This window comes from Erithacus rubecula, assembly GCF_903797595.1.
Source record: "Erithacus rubecula genome assembly, chromosome: 1".
In the NCBI taxonomy this organism is placed as follows: domain Eukaryota; kingdom Metazoa; phylum Chordata; class Aves; order Passeriformes; family Muscicapidae; genus Erithacus; species Erithacus rubecula.
This window is the reverse complement of record NC_136658.1, coordinates 110,470,218-110,495,943: the sequence shown is the minus strand read 5'-3', so window position 1 is coordinate 110,495,943 and position 25,726 is coordinate 110,470,218. Positions and strand designations below refer to the sequence as shown.

Genomic DNA, 25,726 nt, shown 5'->3' with positions numbered 1-25,726 from the left:
ATTTTGAGCAAGTGAGCCCTGTCCAAAATTCCCTTGGCTTTGCTCTGGGTAAGGAATAACTTAAGAAGGAAATGTTGGACTGCAGCTACTCTTGGCTGAAGGACACAGTACAGCAGGAACAGCTGTGGAAGCAGATTTACTGCAAGAAGTGAGGCTGCTAAAATCCTGACAGTACTTTGATTTTTTTTTTCTGTTGTTGTTTTTTTTTTTTTTTTAATGAAAAAGTCCAATATAGAGGTTTTATGACTTTTCATACAGTTGTTTATTTTAGGAATAAGAGAGCTGCCAAACACAGCAGGTAGTTAATACCCAATTCAGAGTGTGTTTAAATAGGGAAGAAGCTATTGGCTGCATCCTTGGGGATTGTGGGATTAACCCACAGGGAGCTGAAGGTGGCTTTTTCCAGAGGCTTTCAGGTGAAACATGAGTGGGAGTTGGCTCCCTTGGAGTGGAGTGAAGTTAAAATCAGATGTAGCAGATAATTCAGCTCATCCTGAAATGATTTCTCAACTGAAAAGAGCTTTTCCTTTGGAAAATCCTTACATCCCTCCTGAGTGTCCTCTGAGGTTAAATCATGGAATCACAAAATTATTTGGGTTGGAAAGGACCTTAAAGGTCACCTCATTCCATGGCAGGGACAGCTCTCAGGAGCTGATGAAACTCATTAAGCAGAAAACAAAGAATACAACAAAGTTGGCCAAAACACACCTTCAAAATGTGCTGCAGGAGGAATGGAGGAAACTGTGTGGGAAGAGAGAAGCAGATCCTGCAGCAGATTGAAATTGCTGCAGGTCTGGTCACACTGATGCCCAGAGACCATAAAACTTCCAGAGCAAGGGAGGGTGGTGTGTCCATGCAGTGGGAGCCTCTCTAAAGACCAATATTCTCCTGTTTGGGCCTTGGAAGCAACCAGACATTCCAGAAATTCTGTTCACTCCCATTTCTGGTTTTCTGTGGAGATCTGGGTTGTTTGTTCCCTGTTGAGGTCATAAAGGAACACTTGGATATTACTTGGGGTGGGAATTCTTTGTTTTTGCTCCTGCTTTTGCTCCTGCTGGCAACTCACTTGATGGTTTTCCTTTCTAGAGGAAGCAAATACCAATTCCACAAAATTCCAGAAAACATCAACAAGTGCAAAGCTGATTCCCTGAGTTCATACTGTTCAGTGAAAGGGAAATATTTTACTGAACTGTCCCAATTTCCAGATTCTTCATTCTCCACTTCCTTTTGAGAGTGAGTGGACTTAAAAGGATCTAACTTTGCAAATGTGATGTAACCCAAACCTGGTGTTATTTTATCTGATCTTTACCATGATTTTCACAGAATCTTCCAGGCTGAAAGAAGCTTTCAAGACCATCCACCCCTGCCATGGCAGGGACATTCCCACTGTCCCAGGCTGCTCCAGCCCCAATGTCCAACCTGGCCTTGGGCACTGCCAGGGGTCCAGGGGCAGCCACAACCCCTCCAAACACTTTGGTTCTAACTCTTATTTTCAAGGCTTATCAATGCTTCTGAGCTTTTTCTCTCTGTGTTTTCCATGAAATGATAAAATGTGACCAAATGAAACCAAGAGGCAGCTGGGGCAGGGTGGAAGGCTGGGGTGGTTCTGTCAATGAGCCCTTTTCTCCCACAGAGAGCCATGAAAAGCAGCTGAGGTTCATTAGCCAGGCAGCCTAATTGGGCTGGAATTGCCAGGGGTAGCAATGGTGGTGATAACCCCAGCCTGGATGGATTTGGGGGCACCCCCAGCAATCAATACCAGTGATTATGATATTTTAAAAATAAAATGGCTTGTCCTTGACTCCAGTGGAAGGGAGAACTCCCTCACACATCCCACGGGTTGCAGCTGCTCTGCTCAATACCAAACACTTTGTGAAATGGCCAAAAAAAGCCTCTCCTTGCCATCCCATCCCTCTGAAGGGGCAAAACCCCCCTGACTTTGATTCTCTTTGCTCTGGAGGCCTTTTAGTTAAAAGCTCTCTAATAGATTTGGGAGTATTGACAATAATAATGAGCTTATGGGTGAAATTGTGACCTCAGGGAAGTCAATGGAGCTGGGATTGCAGCATTTTAAATACCCACACATCTCCATGAAGTCTGTCCATGTGCTCTCAACAGGTCACATCTCTGCATTGATTCACTCCACTTTCCAACAGTTTGCTTACCAAACATCTTTGAAGTGGGAGCTAATGAAATTAATGTATTTTCTGCCTGCTTAAAGCAGAAAATAAAATTAACCCCAGGAAAAGGGAGGGAGGTTGGTCCATCCTGCCTTTCTTATCCATAGAGCATTTTAAACCCATTCAGATGTTTAAGTTTATGGGAAATTGTCTGAAGAACTGTCAGGATTCTCAGTGAAGGGTTTAAACATGACTTCTGATGCCATGGGCTGCAGAATTGGAAAGGATGATCTGAATTAAGTTGGGAATCAACATGTCCAAGTGTCCCTTTAGTGATAAAAATAGAAAATGTGGATAATAGGAATGTGGGGATTAAGCTGTATTTGTAATGTTTAAGAAAACAAGTGAAAAGGAACATCTCTATTGTTGCATGTAAAGGAAGGGAAGGGAAGGGAAGGGAAGGGAAGGGAAGGGAAGGGAAGGGAAGGGAAGGGAAGGGAAGGGAAGGGAAGGGAAGGGAAGGGAAGGGAAGGGAAGGGAAGGGAAGGGAAGGGAAGGGAAGGGAAGGGAAGGGAAGGGAAGGGAAGGGAAGGGAAGGGAAGGGAAGGGAAGGGAAGGGAAGGGAAGGGAAGGGAAGGGAAGGGAAGGGAAGGGAAGGGAAGGGAAGGAGTGATGTCAGTTTTAGCATGGAGTGAGATTCACTGGTTCACAGCTCTGTGAAAAAGAACATTTCCCTCTACTGACATCCAAGCACTTCCAGCTATTTCTGCCAGGATTTTACAACCTACTCCTGTCACATATCCTGCCTGCCTGAGGATTGCTGCAGTAAGAACAGCCCTGCACAGGAGAATTCCCACCACACCAAAACCTGGCAAGTGAATGAATTTATCAGTATGTGGCAACCCCCCCTAATGACCCACAGCCATTTCCTCCCTTGGAACTGTGCTCCAGCATTCATGGCTGTCCAAAGCCCTGCTCCAGGCTGATATCCAATCACTTGGACCTGTCAGAATGGAAATACAGGAAAAGCCCAAGGAATTCACCACCTCCATTGGGCTGAAAAAAACATCCCAGAAATCCATGATGGACCATGAATAGTTTGTGTCCATTCCCTGTGTCCATCTCAGGGTCTGACACTGAGATGTTTGCAGGGTCAGTGGTCACAGATTTTGGGCTGGAGGGGACCTTAAAAATCATCCAGCTGCAACTCCTGCCATGGGCAGGGACACCTAACACTGGCACCCAGCCCTGTCCCAGCCCAGGGAGGAGCTGGAGCTGCTGCAGAGCCCAGAGGAGGCAGCAGGATGAGCAGAGGATGGAGCAGCTCTGCTGGCAGGAAAGGCTGGCACAGCTGGGATTGTTCACCTGCACAGGAGAAGCTTTGGCTGAGCTCAGTGTGGCCTTGCAGGGCCTGAAGGAGCTGCAGGAAACATGGAGAGAGACAATTCCCAAGGGATGGAGGGACAGACACAGGGAATGGAGGGACAGACACAGGGAATGGAGGGACAGACACAGGGAGTGGAGGGACAGACACAGGGAATGGAGGGACAGGACACTGGGAATGGCTTCCCAGTGCCAGAGGGCAGGGCTGGGTGGGATACTGGGAATTAGGAATTGTTCCCTGAGAGTTCCCTGGAATTCCCAGAGCAGTTGTGGCTGCTCCTGGATCCCTGGCAGTGCCCAGGGCCAGGCTGGACACTGGGGCTTGGAGCAGCCTGGGGCAGTGGGAGGTGTCCCTGCCCGTGGAACTGGCTGATCTTTGATGTCCCTTCCATCCCAAACCATTCCATGATTCCAAGATTTTGGTGTCAGGCAGAGATCAGTGAATGCTACAACAACAGAGACCAACCCTGGCACTGATGTCACCTCAAGCACTCCAGACTCAAGTCTGAGATAATGGGAATTCTTCTGCTGCCCTCATGGCATTGATTACTTGATCCTGATGGGATATTTTTTGGAGCAGCCTGGGACAGTGGAAGGTGTCCCTGCCCATGGCAAGGATGGGATTTAAGGTCCCTCCAACCCAAACCATTCTGGGATTCTATGAATATACAGACCAGGCTGCTCCAGCCCCAGTGTCCAGCCTGGCCTTGGGCACTGCCAGGGATCCAGGGGCAGCCACAGCTGCTCTGGGAATTCCATCCCAGAACAATTCCTGCTCAAAATCCCACCCAGCCCTGCCCTCCTTCAGTTTAAATCCATTCCCATTGTCCTATCACCACAAATAACCCAAGTCACCTCCCAGATCTCTTTTATTATTGTTGGTCTCAGCAAATTGCTTAGAAATTCTGTTTATTTTTTTAAAACAGTGGTGGTGTTAACATGATTCAGTGCTGAAAACCCTCTGTCCCAATTCAAATCAACATGAAGCCAAAGGCAATGGTGATCAACCACAAAGAGGAAGGTTCAGAGTGGAAGCAGAGGAAATGTTGAAAATCTCCCAGCTCTGGAGATGTCAGAAGATGGCAGTATAATTGCAAACAGATTTTTTTTTCCAAATGAAGAATTGTTACCTCATAGGTCTTGGAATTATTTTTTTTCAGTGTGTTGGTCCATCTGTTGAAAGTGGGAGACCTATAAATTTCTGGTTTAAGAGAAATCCATTGATTCTTTTTTTTTTTTGTCATAATTTTATATCATAATATGTGTGCCTGAGATTTCACTGTTATGTGAAATAGGGCTAGGCTTCTTTGCTCATTATTTTGATTTTTGATTGTTTGAATGCACTGTGGAATGATGGAATTTTGTGAGGATTTTAGAAGGAAATGTCTGGATTTGGTACTCCTGACAAGCAGTCCATGAGTGTTGGCATGGAGGGTGCTTTGTGCCTCAATGGAAATTCCCCAAAAATCACTGGAGGGGATGGAAATATCCTTTCTAACCCTTCAGGCACAAAATACCAGCATTGATCCTAAGAAATGAGCACATTTCATTACACGGGATTTGGGAATAGGATTTTAGAAACTGTTTTTCCACTCCCCATAATGCATAGATTGTGCAGAGTGCTAAATCTGCTCCAAAACTAAATGTGACAAATTCTGAGACATTTTAATTTTTAAAATCTATTTAATATCAAATGTCTGGTTCTATTCTGTTCCTGACATTTGTAAAAAATCCGCAATTCTGAGCTACTGAGAGGGATTGTTTCCCTCATGATGCATTTCAAAAATGGGCTGAAATTTTATTTTGATCAGGTCAAAGCATTGCAATATAAATTCAAATATTGGCTGTAACAGGTTGTCAAATCCATCTGTCACAGTGCCATTGAAATTTGTGTTTCAAGGGACTGTAAAAAAACAAAGAAAAAGTGAAGTCAAAGCAAAATTAATACCTTGTCATGACGAAACGTTCATGAATTATGGAAATGAGGAAGCAAGCAGGCAATCAGTGCTGGAAATCATTGTGTATTCCCAAGAAATTCCAGGTTTTAGGGAAAAATCTGTCTCTTTTGGGAAGAAACAAAGAGATGCAGCCAGTTCTGCTTCACAGGGCACCGACTCCAAACCAAATTGTTATTTTTATAAAATTACCTGCCTGCAAAGCTGTGGTTGGAGGTAGACAGGGATGTGCTGCCTTGGGAATATCTCAGCCTCCTTTGCCTTTATTTCCCAGGTTTTGCAGTTCTGCACCCACATCCTTTCCTCCTCTGGGAAGAAAGGGAAGGAATAGGCAGTGATAAATGTCAACATCAGTTCTGAGTTCCCAGGTTTTGCAGTTCTGCACCCACATCCTTTCCTCCTCCAGGAAAAATTGAAAGAATACAAAATGATAAACATCAACATCAGTTCTGAGTTCCCAGGTTTTGCAGTTCTGCATCCATATCCTTTCCTCCTCTGGGAAGAAAGGGAAGGAAGATGCAATTTCAACATCAATTCTGAGTTTCCAAGTTTTGCAGTTCTGCACCCACATCCTTTCCTCCTCTGGGAGGAAAGGGATGGAAGATGCAATTTCAACATGAATTCTGAGTTTCCAAGTTTTGCAGTTCTGCATCCACATCCTTTCATCCTCTGGGATGAAAGCGACGGAAGATGCAATTTCAACATGAATTCTGAGTTTCCAGGTTTTGCAGTTCTGCACCCACATCCTTTCCTCCTCCAGGAAGGAATGCACAGCGACAAACATCAACATGAGTTCCGAGTTCCCTGGTGCCACAGGCGGAATTCCCGAGGCAGATCCTGGGAGCTCACACGTAGTCACTGAGCCTGTAGCCGCCGTGGGTCGCAGATGCCAGGGAAGGAGCGTGGTTGTCCTTGGAGGCACTCGGAGTCCTGGAGGATGGAGGAGCTCCAGGCCGGGCCGGCGCCCGCTCCCCGAGCCACGCCACGCACAGCAAGACCCCACCCAAGATACTGAAGGCCGAGGCCACAAACCCCAGATACAGAGCCTGCCCTATCTCATACTTCACCCCAGCGGGAAGCTCGGGGTTGTAAAAATCCACCACCACCCTGTTGGTGCTCCACGCCACCGGCACCAGGCAGAGCAGCCCTGCCGCCGCGAAGCCGCCGGCGCCGGCGCCCGCCGCCGAGGCCTTGGCCGGGCTGCCCTCGGCGCAGCGCGTGCAGCCCATGCCCAGCACGGCCGCGCCGGCCGCCAGCACGGCCAGCAGGCAGGAGGTGACCATCATGGCCCGGGCGGCGCGCAGGTCGGCGGGCAGCGCCAGCTGCGAGCGGTGCAGCTGGCACTGGTAGACGCCGGTGCTGTGCCACACGCACTCCATCCACAGCCCCTTCACGTAGGCCACGGCCGTCAGGATGTTGGCGCCCACGTGCGCCGAGCGCCACCAGTGAGGCAGGATGGTGGCGATTAACGTGCCGATGAAGCCCAGCAGGCCCAGGGAGAAGCCGAGAAGCTCCAAGGCCCAGCTGGCCATGGGAGGCGTTTGTCCCGCTCGGTTCTGTCGGTGAGCTCCCTTGGGAGAACGCGAGCTGTTCTTGGAAGACACGCGGCTGTTTCACCTCCTGCTCTCCTAATAAAAGGTAATTGAGGGAAAAAGGAGTTAATTATTACCCCAAACCATTGCCTCTCCAGCCAGTGAGGTGCATTTCAAGTGTAGCGAGGGCAATAATTGGCGTATTTCAAACCATTGCCTCTCCAGCCAGTGAGGTGCATTTCAAGTGTAACAAGGGCAATAATTGGCATAGTTCAAACCATTGCCTCTCCGGCCAGTGAGGTGCATTTCAAGTGTAGCAAAGGCAATAATTGTCACAGTACAAACCATTGCCTCTCCAGCCAGTGAGGTGCATTTCAAGTGCAGCGACAGCAATAATTAGCATAGTTATCGCTGTTAATCGTATTTTTGTGGAAGTAATGGGAAAGAAGGCTTCCCTCTTCCCTTATATAAACAGCCTTGTGCCGCCCGCTGGGAAGAGAAGTCAAGACAATTTATGAAATGGAAAAAAAAAATATTTGAAATGCAAATATTCCTCTTCCCAGCAGGCTCTTCAAAAAAACAAACATGATTTCCTCTCTAAAGCAGAGAATTAGGTAGTGTTAACACTTGGAATGAAGGAGATTTATAAAGTAGGGAACTGCAGGTTCCTTTACCCGATGAAAACATTCCCAGAAGGTCATAGCAGGACTAGGAAAACAATAAGGGTGTATTTGCTCAAAGTAGGGAGCAAAAAGAGTGATTTAAAACCTGTGGAAGAGGGTAACAAATATTGGATTAAAGTGGCTTTCCTGGCTGGCCAGTATTTCTTGAGGTTGCATTTCAATAAAATAACTCAAAGTGGAATAATTTTCATGAGGATCTGTGGAGTTTCAGCTCGTGATTTCAGGTTGTGGGTGAGATGTGGAATCAAGGGAACATCCTGGAGCTTCCGTGGGGCAACACCTTCAGAGTTTGGCCATGTATAAATCCAAGCTGAAAAACAAAGAATGGCAACTCTTCCTTCTGTATAAATCCCAGACTAAGTGGCCTTTTCCAATGGCTGCCTTGCCAGCTCTGTTATCCACCAGGAATGATGTGTGTGGGCAGAAACTTGATATTTTAATATATAAAGTAACTTTTGTGTCACAATCCAGCTTGGAATACAGGAACAGGAACAAGTTTAGGCTCCAGCTCTGCCATGCCCCTTGCTCGGAGGAGAAAGTGGAAGAGTTTGCAGGAGCTGGCCAAGCAGGAAAAGGGAGGAAAAGCATCAGGATCAAGTAATCAATGCCATGAGGCAGAAGGATGCAGAGGGAGCACAGTGAAAGCTGCTCCACATTCCCATTATCTCATTGTGTCTAATGAGTCTGGAGTGATTGGGGTGACATCAGTGCCAGGGTTGGTCTAGTTGTGGCATTCATGGAATTCCAAAATCATGGAATCATGGAATGGTTTGGGATAGAAGGGGCATCAAATATCAGCCAGTTTCATGGGCAGGGACACCTCCCACTGTCCCAGGCTGCTCCAGCCCCAGTGTCCAACCTGGCCTTGGGCACTGCCAGGGATCCAGGGGCAGCCACAGCTGCTCTGGGAATTCCATCCCAGCCCCTCCCCACCCTCCTAGGGATGAATTTTTTCCCCAGTATCCCACCCAGCCCTGCCCTCTAGCAGTGAGAGCCATTCCCTGTGTCCTGTCCCTCCATCCCTTGGGAATTATCTCTCTCCATCCTTCTTATAGCATCTCTTCCCTAAACAATTCCTTGGACATTGTGAAAAGAAGGGGGAAAATGGAAAAACACAAGGATTTTGTGGCCTGGGCAGGACAACAGCACAGGCTGAGGACTCTGTGCTTCTACACTTTCCTTTTGGAGTGTGCCATGGAATGAGGAGGAATGGGATGTTGGATTTGCTGCCTGGGAGGGAAAAGCAAACCAAAGAGCAGCTTTCCTTTAGTGTGCCTGGTTTTAGGAAAATTGTTTTTCCTCCTCTTGCCAAGTCCTGGCCTTTCAGATGCTCTTTATATAACACATAAATGAAAACACCTGAGTTTATGTGGCTGCTGAAGGAATTTACCTCATTTGCATACCCTGAGACAAACACAGAAGGTTTTCTATCAGAAATCATCATTCCAGGGGAGGTCAGGCTACAGATTTCTCTCAGCTATCACAGATATGACAGACCATGAGTTGGGGCCAAGCACAGCACAAAGGAGCAAATTGTTACCTCCAGCATTACTGGAGATATTTGATTTCTGTCCCAACCACCAGAAGTCCTCATGTATGTTTGCCTTGCAGGTTATTTGGGTTTGATTCCCGTATTAAGGAAAATTAAGCAGTACTTTTCCCTTTTTATATAATTATTTGTTTTCTGTGAGGTGCATCTGGATCTAAGCACGCCCCACATCTCAGGGAAATTATCCTGGGAATATTCCTCCAGGATCAGGGAGATCTCCACATGGTTTTGGGTCACAGCAAGGCCTCAAGACATCTCACAAGACATCAACAACCGAGCTGGAAATGGAGCTTGGGTCTCCTGTGTCCTTAATCCCAGCACCACCTTCCTCATCCCTGGTTTTGCCTGGTCTGGGATGATGATGATGAGCACAACCTGAGATTATCCTGAGATTATCCTGAGATTATGAGTTGCTCATCATGCAGGACATGCACACATTGAGGAGTGCTCCAGCCCACTCTGGTCTGTTTGCAAAGAGGCTCCCGAGGTCAGGCACGAGGTTTTGCAGCTGATCCCGGGGAGAGCAGGACCTCAAAGGAAAATGTGATTTACACCACCAGCCCTGGGAAATGGACCCCCGATTTACAGGTCAAAACACTCTGGGGCTCGGCAGCAGCTATTTTTAGATGTCATTAAGGTGTTATTCTTAAACATTAGCCATTAAAAGCTTTCTAATTTAAGCAGGCAGCGTTAATTAGCCCCGCTTGCTCCTCGTCATGTTTTCCATGAGCCTCCCTCAGCACTTGCAGCTGCCCCTGGTGCTCAGTAACACTTTCACTGCTGGGCACCAGCCTTCCCCTCCTGGCTGCCAAGTGCTGAAAGCAGCAGGAACTCAACACCTTTATCTCCAGGAACATCAGCAGCCTGCTGGAAATGTCTCACTTTACAGCTCAGCTGAGGAGCATTCAGTAGGATCAGGTGAATGGTGGCTTGGATGTTCCTTGTGGGCTGAGCCAGTCAAATATTGAATAAAAAATCAGCTTTTTTTTTTTTTTTTTTTTCTGAGTGGGTTGTATTTGTTGATATTTCTGTAGAAAGTGAGCAAATTTTGCTTTCTCATTTGGGAGTTACCCTTTTCTAGCAGGGAACAAGGGACAGGATGAGAAGGAAAGGCCAGGGGAGACTCAGGTTGGATATTAGGAACAATTTCTCCATGGAGAAGGTGGTCAGGAATCAAAAGGGACCACCCAGGGATGTTTGGAGTGCCCATCCCTGGAGGTGTCACCTGGACAGGGTGACAAGTTGAACATGGAGCACAGCTGGGCTGGGAGGGCTTTTCCACCCTCAGGAATTCACTGTTTAGGATGAGCTACTCAAACATTGCCTGCAATTCAGTCTGGGAGAAACACAGGAACCAAAAAAAAAAAAAAAAAAAAAAAAAAGCAAAGAAATAAAAAAAAAAAAAAAAAGTGAGAGGGCTGTGAATGCCCAGGCAGCTGTGGGGTGAAAGTTTATCAGGGGCAGAGTGAGAGGGAAAGGTGCCCTGAGCCCATGGAAATCATGGGGAGGCATCCTGCTGACTCCGGGCAGCTTAGCCTGGATCCAGCACATGGCCTTGCCCTTCCCCTGCCCCCTCCTCGTGTGCAGGGCAGCCCAGATCCTGTTTCAGGGTTTGTGCTGGTGCATTTTTTCTCCCTTAGATCTTTGGGAGAGCTCTGGCCCCTCCTTGGGGGACAGCAGCACCCCCGGGGCTGAGCCTGGGGAGGGAGGGTCAGCAGAGGGGCTGTGCTGCCTCTGCAAAGCCACCAGCAATGCTGGGAATGAGAGCAGAGCTGAGGGTGCAGACCCCCAGCACACACATGACATTTCCTTTAGGTCTTTAACCAAGCAATGGTTGAAATGTTGGGAAGAAGTTTCTGGGAGCGTCTGCACCAAGGGATAGCACCGAGCAAGATTTGCAATGAGCCACTTTGGGGATCACAATCCCCTTCTGTGCAAAGATAAAGGGGCAAAGACACCTTAAAGCCAAAAACTCACAAGACCTCACAACAAAGATGAAGTTAAATAGGGCTGGAAAGCATTTTAAGCACTATTAAATAACATAAATAACATGAGAGTGGGGGAGCAGGAGGAGTGAGCCCAGGTGAGACACGGATAATAAACAAAGCATGACTGCTCTCAGTAGATATTGGCAGAGCATGAACATGAACAAGCTCATTTGTTTGGGCTGATGCAAGGAAATCCAGCTGGGAGAAGGAGCAGGAGGGTTTGGTTTGGCTCTCAGGGTGTATTTCTGTGGAGTGTAGCAGAAACCTGCCACAGGAAATGTTAGCTTGAAAACTGAACGGGGAAAATCACCCAGAATAATTTGGAGGGAAAGACTCGTGGAACTGGGCAAGCACAGAGGTGTCTGGCTATAAATTATAATAACTCAGATATAATTAGTAGCCCGCAAACTGCAGCCATGGAAATGTGGAGGGACAGAGCTCCAAACTCTGCCCCCAGTCTCCCTGCATCCACACTGGTGCAAACTGCTGAACCTCCTTTCCCTCCACTGAGGTGTGTGCATGATTTATTCCAGCCCAGATCTCCTGACCCCTGCCTACAGCAGCTCCATCATGCCCTGGCATCCAGGCTAACAAATACCCTGATTTATCCCCCAGGCTCTCAGCAATTTGCCAGCTCTCACTTGCAGACAGGAATCCTCCAGGGCAGTGAGCCCCCCGCGAGTTCTGCGTCACCCTTTGTGCAGATGTTGGTGCCCCCCTTCCCCTCTAATCTGGGGGGGCTGATAAAAGCCCAGCCTGGCTGCACAGATCATGTTCCACAGCTGGATATGCTTGTTTCCAGCACGGAGAATTTCTGATCTTGGTTTGGCCGCTCTTATTTGGGAAGGAAAACTGTCCCGCCACACAAAAAAATTGTATTTTGTTTCTCACATCTACTTAATTTTGTCAAAGATTTGTTTTCACTCCAATCCCATGTAAATATCAAGATCAACTCTTATTTTGTCTTTTCCCACTTTATAAAGAAATGCTACATGAAGTTCAGAGCAATGGTTTTATAAAGAAATGCTACGTGAAATTTAGAGCAATGGCATTGTGATCTCGCTGTAAAACATCAATGATTCAAGCACTCATGAATTTACCCTCAGCTGCAATTGTTTTCATGGAGGAAAAAAAGTCAGAATTATAAAAAAATATCACCCAGTGTTTGCCCAGTGGAACCAACCACCTGATTTTAATAGGACTGAGCATTTCATCACCTTGTCTCATCAGCCACTGGATTTTTTGTCGTGTTTGGTACCCCCTGGAAATGAAATCTGGCATCTCTGATCTGCCCAAGCCTCCCCAGGAGCTGTGGGAATGATTCCTTTCCCTGATTATCACCCATTACTCCAGACCAAATGAGGGATGGGCTCTGCAGGAAATACATGTTGATTTATCATGTTCATACACAGGATTTCATTGTCTTTGTGTGTTTGCAGACAGATCAAAATTAAGATTATCCAGCCAGAAACTGATAACTCTTCCAAAGCCACAGTCAGTGCAAAAAAAGAGCCATTTTTGGGGGTGTTGACTCCTCCAGCAGGCAAAAAAAACCACCTCCAGGATTCAGTAAACCAATTCCAGTCACTTTGTGAAAAGAAATGAAGGGTTTTGATGTGTATTTTAATGCTATAAATGAAGGGCTGAGCTAAATAGTCTCATTGCATGCAGAATATACTTTATAAATGTGGATATAATAAATTATAATATTCTCCTCTATGTTATCCCATGGTGGATGTTTATTATCATTCAAAACTAATAACTTTGGCTTCCTTCAGCAAAAATCTGAGCTCCTGTGAGCAGCAAGAGCTTTTGTTCACATGCCAACCAAAGAGCTAAATGTGAATATCCCTTCCTCTGACCACATCAGTCATTTTATAATCACAGTCAGATAATTTTGCTCTTTCACACTTTTGCTTTTTTTTTTTTTTCCATGCCACAGATTTTATGGGGAGACACCGAGAGACTGAGTAGAGATGTGACAAATGCCACCCCAAAAAGCAGGTGGCAGCTCTTGAGGGGGCTGGAAATTAATGCCATAAGGGACATAAAATTCTCCCTAAATGTACCTTCCTCAGCCACTGGTTGTCTCTGGGACTGAGGGGACAAAAATCTAAAATTTGGGGGGGTAAAATAAAATGGAACCAAAATGTGGATCCGATCCTGTTTTCTCTGTTGCCTTTCCAGTTTTTTTCCAGGTCTACTGATGTTTAAAAAAATTCAGGGTGAAGATGAAACTTCCAGTTTCCTCCTCTAAAAAGATCCCAAACACCACACCACAAAAAGCTGCATAATTCCATGATGGAAACAAAACATTTGGTGTTTTTGAGGAGTATTTCAAAGAGAGAGAATTCTAAATCCACCAGAGATGATGTGTGACTGGTCCCAAGCAGGAACAATGAAATGAAGGGCAGCACCCAGAGCCAAGATAACCCCAAAATCCTCCCCTAAGGAAATTTGGGGAAATAATGAATGGATGCAAGGTCAGTTCTAAATGCATGGAGCCACCCAGGGAAGGTGCTGGAGGTTTCAGGGATGTGAGAGAGAGAGAGCACATCTGGCAGGGAGAGCAGCAGCTGCAGATCCGTGGCACAGAGGGGGTGGGAGTAGGTGTAGGATCAGCCTGGGTTACAATGTGCCTTTCAAACTTTTATTGATTTCCTAATCTCCCCTTTCAAAAAGTAAAGAGGGCTGGGAATGAAGAGAAGAATTTTGCTGTGAGCCAGGCAGGACTTGCTTCCCCTCAGATCTGCCCACATCCAAGCAGGGAGCTCTTCTTACCAACCCATTTTTTTTTATTTTCCCTGAAAATATTTGAGCAGGAGTGAGCAGGGAGAGAGACTGGGAAGTTGAAACAGCAGAATTTCCAATGCCAGGGAGTGGAACCTCACTCACCTGTCTGGTGAACCTGAGCACACCCCAAAGCTCTGATCCTTAGGCATCAATTAATCAAGCTGTGAGAGATTCATCAAATTAAATTAATTTAAAAAGTAATATCAGTACATAATTAAGAGCTTGGCTTAGCTGAGGAACAGTAGATGGTAAGAAAGACATCACATCATTTTGCATTCCCAGTGTGGAGGCTGAAAGGATTTCTGGCATTTCTCAGGGGAAAAAAAACCTGAACTTGGGGAGGGTGCACAGAGAAATACCAGAATTCCTGAGTCACAATTCCTTGGCAGAAGCACCTGCAGCCACAGTCTGCATGAGAGGAACAACTCAGAGCTCTGGAGAAGGAGCAGGAACAAAAGGGCAAGACTGATACAGGCAGGGAAGGGGTAAAATGAGAAACAATGAAAGACACAGCAGTAAAACTTGCATCTGTTATTTAATCCTGGGTAAATACCCAGATTAGTGACATCAGATTCTGCTGTTTGTTTGGAGTTTGCTCTGGAGCTCCCAGGGCTGCAGCTGGGATCCATCCCATGGATCCAGCCCAGGGATTTACCCCAGACATGGCTGTTCTTGTGCATCAGGCACAACTAAAGTCTGGACGGAAAAATTGTCTTTCCAGCCCTTGTGCTCATAAAAATAAAGCTGGCATGAGCTGGCAGGGCAAGGGAATTCAAAAGTTTCATAAATTGTCACATCATTTCGCAGTCACTTGGTGCTTAGATGAGCCTTGAAGGTCATGAAGGCCAAACATGGACATTATGTCTCTTTTTTTTAAATTGGTTTTTATCCCAGATGCCATTTTATTTCCCCACAAAGGCTGAGTCTGGTTGACAGAATCATAGGATTATTAAGGTTGGGAAAAAAAACAGGATAATGCCTGATGCCCACCTTGTCCCCAGCTCAGAGCTCTGAGTGCCACCTCCAGGTGACACCTGCAGGGATGGGCACTGCAAACCTCCCTGGGAAGCAATTCCCAAGGCCTGAGCACCCTCTCCATGGGGAAATTCCTGAATTTATCCACATCTGTGTGAGCTGCACAAACTGCACCACAACTGAAGAGATGGGATTGGTGGCACCTGTGGCAACAGGCTTGGCAAATCCCAGGAGCTCAGCTGGCATCACTGCTGGTTTCTGGAAGAGGCTGGGCTGCCCCAGACTGGCCAAACATCCCCCTTGTCCTCAGACTCCTCTGAGAAGAGGTTTGACCTCGCTGGTGTTGGTGTGAGCAGAGAGCAGCTCCCCCAGAGTCTGATGGGAGGGAGGGGATCAAACACAATCCAAGGATCTTCTTCTCCCTCAGGTGTTTGCTTTCACTTTGCACTGTGACACTCATGGGTATCCCTGGGAGTGTCCAAGGCTGGGCTGGTGTGTTGATGTGGCCAGAAATGTGTGTTCTGTCCCCATCTGCTGACCCTGATCTCCTGGCACATATTCTCTGCTCATGGGCCATCTTTAAACCAGCTGGGCAATCATCTTTATCTTCCCACAGCCCATCCTCCCTCCAGGAGATATCTCCTGTTCATGGCCACTGAGTCCCAGGGCATGGCTGAGAAAATTCCATCATCCCACTGGGAGATGCTCCAGCCAGGGCAGGAGCCAAGCCTTTCCTACCCAGAGAAAAACTGACATTTGGACACCAAGGAACCTTCTTCCCACTGCATTCCAGAGGAAAACCAGAGCCTTGCACATCATCCCTGGAGCTTCAGAGGAAACTGCCCCTTCTCCAGGAGCACTGCTCCAGCTGAGCCACATCTGCCCCTGCAGGAGGATGCAGCACCATGGAATGGGACTGTGCCACCACCCTGACTGACTGACTGTGCCAGCTTGGATTCTGACTCTGGCAGGGTTGGCATTGTTCTGTGTAATGCTGCATTGCTATTTGAATTGTCCTAGGAAAGAACTGTTATTCCTAGTTCCCATCTCTTTGCCTGAGATCCCCTTAATTTCAAAATTATAATAATAGTAATTTGTAGGGAGGGGGTTTACATTCTCCACTTCAAAAAGAAGCTTCTGCCTTTATTGGCAGGCACCTGTCCTTCAAACAGGACAGATGGGCAGAGCTTGGAGCAGCCTGGGACAGTGAGTGACATCCTTGCCCATGGCAGGGGGCTGAATTGAGATGATTTAAGGTCCCTTCCCACCCAAACCATTCAGGAATTTTTGATTTTACACCAAGTTTTAGTTCCTCCCACTCACACACCTTCCTGGGAGACATTTTATTCGACACAGAGCTCAGGATGCTCCTGCTTTCCTGCACCCACCTGGGCCACTAAACATCACATAAAAATCCCTGCAAGCACCAAAATATCATTTTCCCTTGGAGCTGAGCTGTTGTTGGACTCCTCCCTGTCACCCTTCAACCTGCATTTGCTCCCTTTGGCCTTGTGTGAAATTCTCCCCACATTTTTGATATTTTCATTTGTCTTTCAGGATGACATCAGCACCGTCGGCCACAAACCCATTCATCTTTCCTGCTGCTCTCAGAGAGTGCCATAATTATTTAGCTTCTTAAAACCTTCACACTCTTACAGCTCTCATAAAGTAGTTATTCAGCTCTTGATATTTTCTCCCCAGCTGTGATGATTTAATCTGGCCTGGGGTTTGAAAGGCTCAGCCAGGAAAATCCCAGAGAGCAATACAGCTCATTTATAAGGCTCAGCATTTCTGCAGTACCCAGCCCAGAGCTGGGCTCTCCATCTGCCTTATCTAAACATTGCCATCACACTGCATTTAGGCTTTCATGGTAAGTGAAACCACCACACAGAGCTCAGGGAAACTCCTACATCTGGCCTGGAAATATCATCCTGTATTTTAAACATTTCGTGGCACAGCTCGGCATTAATTCAGGTACAGCACATTTGTTTGGGCAGGTTTCATTCTCCTGCCAGCAAAGAGGGAAATCTCTTCACCACAGAAGTTCTCAAAAAAAACAAAACAAAAAAAAAAAAAAACCAAAAAAACCAAAAGATTAGTTCAGCTCCCTAACTATATAAATCACAGCTTTTTATGAGCATCACAAAGTTGTTTTATTCTGAGGTGATTATAACACAGGTGAAATTCCCTTTCTTTCCCAGTGATGACAAAAACCCCAAAACAACTCAGCTATGCAGCAATTTTATTTCAGAACCAAGCCCTCTGAATTCCACAGCCAGGAAATTCTCATTATTAAGATGCTTCTTGGAGACATTAAATAACCAATATAGTTTGTGCTGCATATTAATGGTCAACAAGAAGACTTTCAAAGTTTGAATTTCACACAGAAATTGCAAGCACAAACTCCTCTCACTACATATATTTGCTGGTGCTGAGCTAACATTGAAAGACACATACTAACTTTTTAAATTTCCTGACTTTTATGATTGCTCAATTTTGCAACCTGAACATTATTTTGAAAGTAGGATTGTGTAAAATTTTCCTCAGGGGACTCAGAGAACTCTGTGCTTTTGAAACATACCCTTGCTGCAGCTAATTTTCCTCATTTTGTTAGAGAGTTGGGGTTTTTTGTTTTTTTTTTTTTTCCCCAACCTTGCAGACAGGAGCAAAATTGCAGGACCTCAAAAATAATCAAGCGTTTTTCTGGTACTCTGGTGCCTTAATTTTGTGTATTAGCTGGGTTTTCCTTCTGCAGTGCAGGTGTGCATCTGCTATGGATCACAGCCCTGTCCAGGAAAGCTCTTGACATCCCCAGAACCACTCTGGGGCTGAGGTGAAACTTTTGCTTTTAAGGGCAGTCCTGGATGGGGGAATATCTTCAGAGATATTTAAAATTGGAAGGAAATTGAGTTGAATTTTCCTATTGATGCACGTGGGGTTTAAACAGATGACAAATTACAGGTAATGGCTGCTGTGTGAGTGTTCCCTGAGCAGGAGTGGGAAATTAATCCTTTCTGTCTATATGGAATTAGAAAAAAAAGAAGGAGAAACTGTGTTCATCTGAAATAATCACAGCTTGTTTAGCATGGCAGGGTAAGAATTGGGTTCTGTGCCCACCACTGCCTGCTTTGCTGGGGATGAGCAGAGAGTGGAAGCTCTTCCAGTAAATGGAATTTTTTAATGCAAATTCTCCCCTTGTGAGGGGCCTTAGCAGAGCCACACAACATTGAAACCCTCTCAGAGAGGATTATTCAGTGTCTGGAGGTTCATGCTGGCTCTCCCCAGTGGGGTGGCTTTTGGAAAATGTGAATTTTGACAGCAAAGGAAGGACAACATCCCTCAGCCCAACACAGAGCAGTGCCAGGCACCTGCATCTCACCCAGTCCTCTTCCTCTGGCAGCAAGAATCCCATAAATCCCATAAACCCCACTCCACACCTGTCTGGGCTGATCTGGTTTTATTACTAACCTAAAACAAGACTCAGAGCAGATGTGCTCACCACAGGAACTCACCCCTACGTGTAGGACCAAGGGTGGAAGTGGAGAACCAAAATCTTCTAAAACAACAAGTAAACCACTCCTGCCTCAAAACCCACAAAACCTGGAGGAAGCAAAGGTCTTCAGAGGGCTCAGTGTCACACAGGAGGGAATGATTCACACTGCTGGCAGCCTGGTTTGCAAAAATCTGCACAGTGATGAGGGGGTTAAATTTGGGAAGTACTGGGAGATGCAGGTTCTTTTCCTTTGGATACCCCTTAATGCCTTCCCTTCCTTTAATTTCAGAGGAAAGCACCAAAGAGCACACTCCCTTTTTGTCCACAAAATGAAGGTGTTGTTTCCAGTGCCTTTTTCCCAGCATGAGTGAGTTTTCCTATGGCAGAGAAAAAAAAAAAAAACAACCAAAATCTGCAGTGTCAGCTTTTACAGGGACTCAAGGATTGGATCTTTACAGCATCACTGCCTTATTAATCTTATTATTCCTGACCTCTCACTCCTATTTCCATGGTGTCAATGCACTTTTCAGAGGCAGTCACATCTTCCAAGGAGTTCATCAGTGCCCATCCAGAGCTGGGAAAAGGTGTTTGTTGTTCTGACTGAGCCTAGCACAGGAATTACCCCTCCAGTGCTTCCTTGGAGCTGCAATTCCCAGTGATGAAAGCTCCAGACCTGCTGGTTCCAAGGAGTTACTTTTTACTGTATCAACTTTTCACATGTCATAAAAAAGCGGAGCCACATGAGAAAGTGAAGTTATCTGTGCAGCCCCCAGGTCTCAGGGAGCAAATGACTTCTAAAAGCAAGTGATGTGATTAGGAGAAATAAGGAAATGAAATCATTTAATGGGAATGCGCCGCGCGGAGAAGGAATCAATAAATAGTTCCCAGGAGTTATCAAGGGCCATTTAGAGCTTTTTTGGAACTAAACTCTCTAATCCCTGCCCTTTCTGGTTTATTTGTCCTCCATTCTACCACGTTTCACTGGGCTGTGATGCATCCTGGAGATCCCAGCAGCTGCTCAGCCCCGGGATGGAGATGCTGTGGAAAAGTCAAGTTTTCCCTGAATTCCATCTGGGATCCTCCCTGAACCCTCTGTCTCTTCACAAGTGCTTTAAAGCCTCATTAAGGACATGGATAGAAGCCTGTTTCCACACACACTGAGTTACCTTCCTCTTCCTGTGGATTAATACCTGCTCTGGAACAATCATCCTGTGGGATTGCCCGGTAGCAGCGAGTCCATCTGGATGCTGATGGACAAAGCAGTGCCTGGCTGCTGCATCACTTAAAAAAGCAGCTCCTGCCAAGGAGAAAGGAGGTAATAAAAGCCTACAGGCCTCCTGTGATACCTCTGTGACCTTGCTGTGACTTCAGAGCCTGTCCCTGGATGTTTTCAGAGTTGCCTACCTGGGGTTTTTCTAACAGCACAAAAGGGATGGATAAACAAGGATTGAAAACTTTCACTCCTGAATTCAGCAGCCACTGATGTTACCCCTCACTGGGGCCAGGATTTTCATTCTCCATTCACTGCTGACAACAATAAACTTGACAAGGGTGAATGCTGATCAAAAAGTCAGAGAGGAACAAATTACAGACAGAATTTGATGCTTTTAGTGCAAAGTTGTGTTAAGCAACACGAACATTTTTTGTTTGGTGGTGATTGCCTGAGGAAGATGTGTCAGCAACCAGTGGGGCAGGTTCATTTATGAACCCCTGTCACACATCTTGATTTTTGACCCTTATTACACCCTGTATTCATTCAGGAGCAGGGCTCTGTCCACTGATATTTATCATTGCTGGAAAAACTCAAAAATGCTTCCCTGAGGGCAGAAATCCTGCTTGTTCTGCTGGAAGCAGAGCCAGGATGTGCAAAGCTGAGGAAGGTTTCAGACTTTGCCACTCTCCTGAAGATTAAAGGCATTATCTGTGGAATGGACAAATTTTTTCCTGATAACACAAACAATTTACTTGTAATCAGCCTGAATTCTGAAGCCAGATATTCTACATCCAGATATTCTGTGTACCATGGGATCCCACCATCCCTAAGCATCTAATTTGGGAGAACTGTGTTATGGTTTAGACTGAGTATAAAGCTGAAGCTGCATCTCCATAGACAAAAGTCTTTTTGTGTGAGTTTTTCTCATTCCCTGCCTCAAAAATTTTTACGTACAAATGTCAAAATTGTGTTGAGTTAGATCAGCATAATATCCCAGCACTGCCAATAGCTGAGGTTCAGGAAATAAATAAAAATAGGAAGAGTGGCACATATTCTCTGCTCATGGGCCATCTTTAAACCAGCTGGGCAATCATCTTTATCTTCCCACAGCCCATCCTCCCTCCAGGAGATATCTCCTCTTCATGGCCACTGAGTCCCAGGGCATGGCTGAGAAAATTCCATCATCCCACTGGGAGATGCTCCAGCCAGGGCAGGAGCCAAGCCTTTCCTACCCAGAGAAAAACTGACATTTGGACACCAAGGAACCTTCTTCCCACTGCATTCCAGAGGAAAACCAGACCCTTCCACATCATCCCTGGAGCTTCAGAGGAAACTGCACCTCCTCCAGGAGCACTGCTCCAGCTGAGCCACATCTGCCCCTGCAGGAGGATGCAGCACCATGGAATGGGACTGTGCCACCACCCTGACTGACTGACTGTGCCAGCTTGGATTCTGACTCTGGCAGGGTTGGGATTGTTCTGTGTAATGCTGCATTGCTATTTGAATTGTCCTAGGAAAGAACTGTTATTCCTAGTTCCCATCTCTTTGCCTGAGATCCCCTTAATTTCAAAATTATAATAGTAATTTGGAGGGAGGGGGTTTACATTCTCCATTTCAAAGAGAAGCTTCTGCCTTTATTGGCATACCTGTCCTTCAAACCAGGACACATGGCTCTTGCAGATTATTGTTCCTACAAGCTCATCATCACAGATTTCTTCATCTTAAAGTATCACCTTAAAGATTCACCTCAATGATTTTTTTCTTCCATGGTTCTGTCCAGTTATTTTTTTGAACCCATGAAGGTGTTTGATGTCGATTGTCCTGTGATCAAAGGGACAAAACTCTTGTTTTCCTAATATTTTGAATCTTTTACAGCCCAGTTTCACTGTATACTTCTTTCTTTCTTTATTGGAACTCTGGAATGGTTTGGGTTGGAAGGAACCTCAAAGATCATCTCATTCCCAACCCCTACAATGGGCAGGGACATCTTCCACTAATCCAGGTTGTCGTTCCAAATTTAACAAATCTGTGCTGCTTTTGGAGCACAGGTGCCACTGGGAGGACAATCCAGACTGTGGTGTTCAAATTTATTTTATATCAGGAGATATAAACCAGTTTTTCATATTGAAGCTCCATTTCCACCTCCTTTCCCTTTTCCCCCCTTTTTTCCACCCTTTTCAACCTGCAGTTCTCAGCATAATAAAAGGTAACAAGCACAAGTTCTTGGCAGATGGAGGGGAGTTATTTAATGCCTGTGGAGAATCTGTCCCCACATGTTTAATAAATGCTTTCTTTCAATAAATGTGTACTCAGCTTTAAGGAACATGGAAAACTACAGGGTTTTTTTGCATCAAGTGCCAAGATAATAATAATCTGGCAAGTGACTGCTTACTCCAAGTAGTAAAAGCCAAGTGAAGCCAAGACTCACTGTTACCACTATTTTAATCATTATTTGCTGGTGACCACCAGTCTTCAGTGAAAATTTCAGGTGCCTCTGGTATTTTTCAATTTTTGCTGAGTGCCAGGTGACTCAGGGCCCAGCTCTGCTGCTCTTTCTCACAGAGTTTTATCTGATTAAAAATTAGCCTCCAAAGACTGGAGCTGAAGCAGAAAAACCACTTGTGCTGGGGAACAGCAGCAGAATCTGATCCCCTGTTTCTGGTCTCTAAATGGTTTTTGAGTAGTTGGCACCAAGGCTTTACATTCATCTTTAAATACTGGAGGTCTGGGGTTATTACAAAACCTTGGAGGGTTTGTTTAAAAAAAAAAAAAAAAAAAAAAAAAGTTATTTCTATTAGATTCTGTTTGTAAAAATTACATATTGTTAGGCTGAATAGTGCAACCCTCGAAACAAAAAGTAAATGACAAATTCAGACTTCTGCAATTGTGTAAGTTCCACTGAGAAAATAACCCTGAAACCTCACCAGCCACATCTGTGTGTATCACTGCTCAATTATTACCCTTTTACTAGACTGCAGGTTATTTTACCTTACACCCAATGGGAAAAAAAAAAAAAAAAAGCAGCCCTTATTGACAATCATGGGGAAAAAGTGAAATCAATAAAATGAAAAATGATCTGACAATAATTGCAGTTGCAAGGCTTGCTCCTGGGCACACCATGAAAGCAATCTGAACTTCAAACCTCTGTTATTGCACTGCTCCAGTTCAGCTGTACAGAAATCCACTTAGGGCCTGGGAGTGCCAGATGCTGAAATCACTTTCTGGGGAGAAAAAGTAGACTGAAAAAAAAAAAAGGGATTAAAAAATAGACTAAAAAGAAATAGACTGAAAAATAGACTAAAAAAAATAGATTAAGAGTATTCTAAAAGCAAAGTCTGAGCAAGGATGGTGCTTGAGAGGATTTGTGTTGCTCTGGAGCTCAGCCCAATGAATCACCACAGAAGGTGTTGCACTTGCTGCTGGCAAGGAGAAATGGGGGTACAGAGATGAAAAAATAATGGAAAATCCTGATTTGGGAAGAAACCCATCCAGTCCCAGCCCTCTCCCTGCTCAGACCCCCCCAAAATCCCAGCCTGGCCATCCCTGGCAGCTCCTGAGAAATGCCCAGCACCCTCTGGGGGAAGAACCTTGCCCTAAAATCCATCCCTAAATTCTTCCTGGCCATTCAGCCCAGCCATGGGTGCTGTCCCAGAGCAGGGATGGGAGCTGGATCTGTTCTGGAGCTGCAACTCCTGAGGAATTTCCCCTCAGTCTCCTCCAGCTGGACATTCCAAGGTCCCTCATCCTCTTCCCATCCAGACCCTTCCCCATCCTTTAGATTCTCCCAAATAATTTTATATCTTCCTTATATTTGCTCACACACAAGTCTGGGAGGAGCACTTGGAACATTCCCACATTTCCCATTTTCTGAGGAGGAAACTTCTCCAGACAGAGCTGAGATCCCTTCTGAAATTGAAGCCCAAATCTTCCTGGCCACCCCCCAGCAGCAATTTTTCAGGACAGGCTCCACAATGTGCTCTCAAGTGAGAAAATCCAGAGGCAAGCAGAGCTTTGTGCTGTGACAGTGGCTGCATCTTCCTCTGCCTGGGAAGCCTCCCAAAAGAGAATTACAGTAATTAAAAAATGAGCCCAAGAGAGCCAGCACTGCTCTTGAAGGATAATTGTAAAGTAAATAAGGGTGAACGCAACATTTGCAAATTTTACAGACATTTAAAAAAAGGAAAACAAAACCACTCTTGTGACCCACAAGTCTTCCCAGCAAGAGCTCAGAATCAAAAAGAGCCAGGATAATTTTATTAAAACACTTCTAATTGCATTCTCTTCTGATGTACACCACACCAACCTGTATTAATCACCTACAACATTTGCATTTGCTCTGCATCACCTGGATTTTCAAGGCTACTGAGCCCAGAGAAGGTTTCATTTCACAAGGGCTGGGCTGTAGGATATCAAAGTGCTGATAAGATGTTCCATTTTCAGCACAGCCTGAGTGAAAGGCCTCACAAATTTCTCTGAAATTCCAGATTCCCAGCCCAGCAGTCCTGCCTGGAAGTGACTCTCAGCTGAGTGCTGACTGTTCCCATGTGTCAGAAATGGTGTGAGGCTCATTGCAGGGGAAAGCCACGGAGACAATCTGTGATAAACAACCTGAAAAGCTGCTGAAATGTGCTGGAAGGTTCTGCAGAGGGATCAGGACAGGCTGAATCCATGGGCTGACACCAACCCCATTGTGATAATTGATAAAAGATTCATGTTAATCATAAAAATATTGGAGTTTGTATAAACCAGAATACTAATGTCTGAAGTAAAGCATGGACACTTAATAGAGGAAAACAAATTATTAAATAATTCTGTTTTAAATCTCCTTGCTATGGGTATTATGTTTTCTAAATAATTTGTATCTCAGGTGATGTAGCAAGAAAAGGGAGAAGCCACCAGGTCTGTCAGAGCTGTAGTTTCATCTCTGCTGTCAGGATTTGCCCTCCTGCAGCTCAGGTGGAATTGAACCTAAGGTTCCCACTGCTCTCTCTGCTTCAGGAAACCAAAATAACAACAGGAAAACTAAATTTCACCTCAAACTAGCCAGGAAATTTTGCCACTCTCATTTGGATGTGGAACTTGGTTCAGCAAATTAGGCTTTCATCACCTTCAAGTTCAATTATTGCAAGGAATATATCCTCGAGCTGGAGGCAGCCAGAGAGGCACTCAGAACCCATGGCTGCATCAGATTTGTCTCCTGGGTCAGATATGCAAAAAAAAACCCCAAAAAACCACTCCACACCAGTGCCCTGAACTCCTGGTCCAGTTAAAGGTGCAGCAATCTTGTCTTTCATCTGTAAAATCTCAAAATGGCCCAAGTGTGGCTCACAGAGTGCATCTTCCTCTGTAAGGAAGAGGGATCAGTAAGGGCAGCAGTCACCATTTTCCAAAACTTGATGAGATTATGAGGAAGAAATGATTCCCTGGAGGGTGCCTAGAGCAGCTGTGGCTGCCCCTGGATCCCTGGAAATATCCAGGGCCAGGCTGGAAGGGGCTGGAACAACCTGGGACAGTGAAGTTGTCCCTGCCCATGGCAGGGGTGGCACTGGATGAGCTTTTAGATCCCCAAACCATTCAGAGATTCCATGATTTAGGCACCTTTATCTTTGTACTTTGCAGTGACACCATCTTCTACCACTCTTGGATATTTGTGAAAATTCTATCCGTGTTGGGAATCTGGAATTTTGAAGATCTCATGTGCAGGGAAGAGGGGTTCCCAACAGTTGAGCCCAAATTCAAAAATAAATGTGTTAGAAGGAAAAGCAGGGATTGAGGATCTCACCTCCCCATGATGTTCTTGGCAGCAGGAACAGGTGATAGGCACATTTCCTGAGAACAGATAAAATAATCTCCCCTGTCCTGGAGCTCAGGAAGGTGACAGGTTGGTGATTAGATTCTCCCTGGAGCTGCCTCATGGCCCCACTGAGGAAGGTTCAGGAGTTTACTTGGCTTCTCTGCTTCATGCCAAGTTAAAAATCCCACAAAATGTTCTTTGTGTGTGGAAGTATCCCAAAGGACAGGAGATAACATTTTCCAAACCAG

The 25,726-nt window shown here is 45.6% G+C and overlaps 2 protein-coding genes across 2 annotated transcripts in view; both read right to left on the bottom strand.

The window, feature by feature from the left end:
- Positions 1–25,726, bottom strand: part of SETD4 (SET domain containing 4) — a 242,220-nt gene that overhangs the window by 106,135 nt on the left and 110,359 nt on the right. The window lies entirely within an intron of this gene.
- Positions 6,186–6,990, bottom strand: CLDN14 (claudin 14; the record flags this gene model as incomplete). The annotated part of the gene is made up of 1 exon (XM_079314580.1): positions 6,186–6,990. One exon carries the CDS (start codon positions 6,988–6,990, stop codon positions 6,304–6,306), a length of 687 nt encoding a protein of 228 aa, XP_079170706.1. The 3' UTR covers positions 6,186–6,303.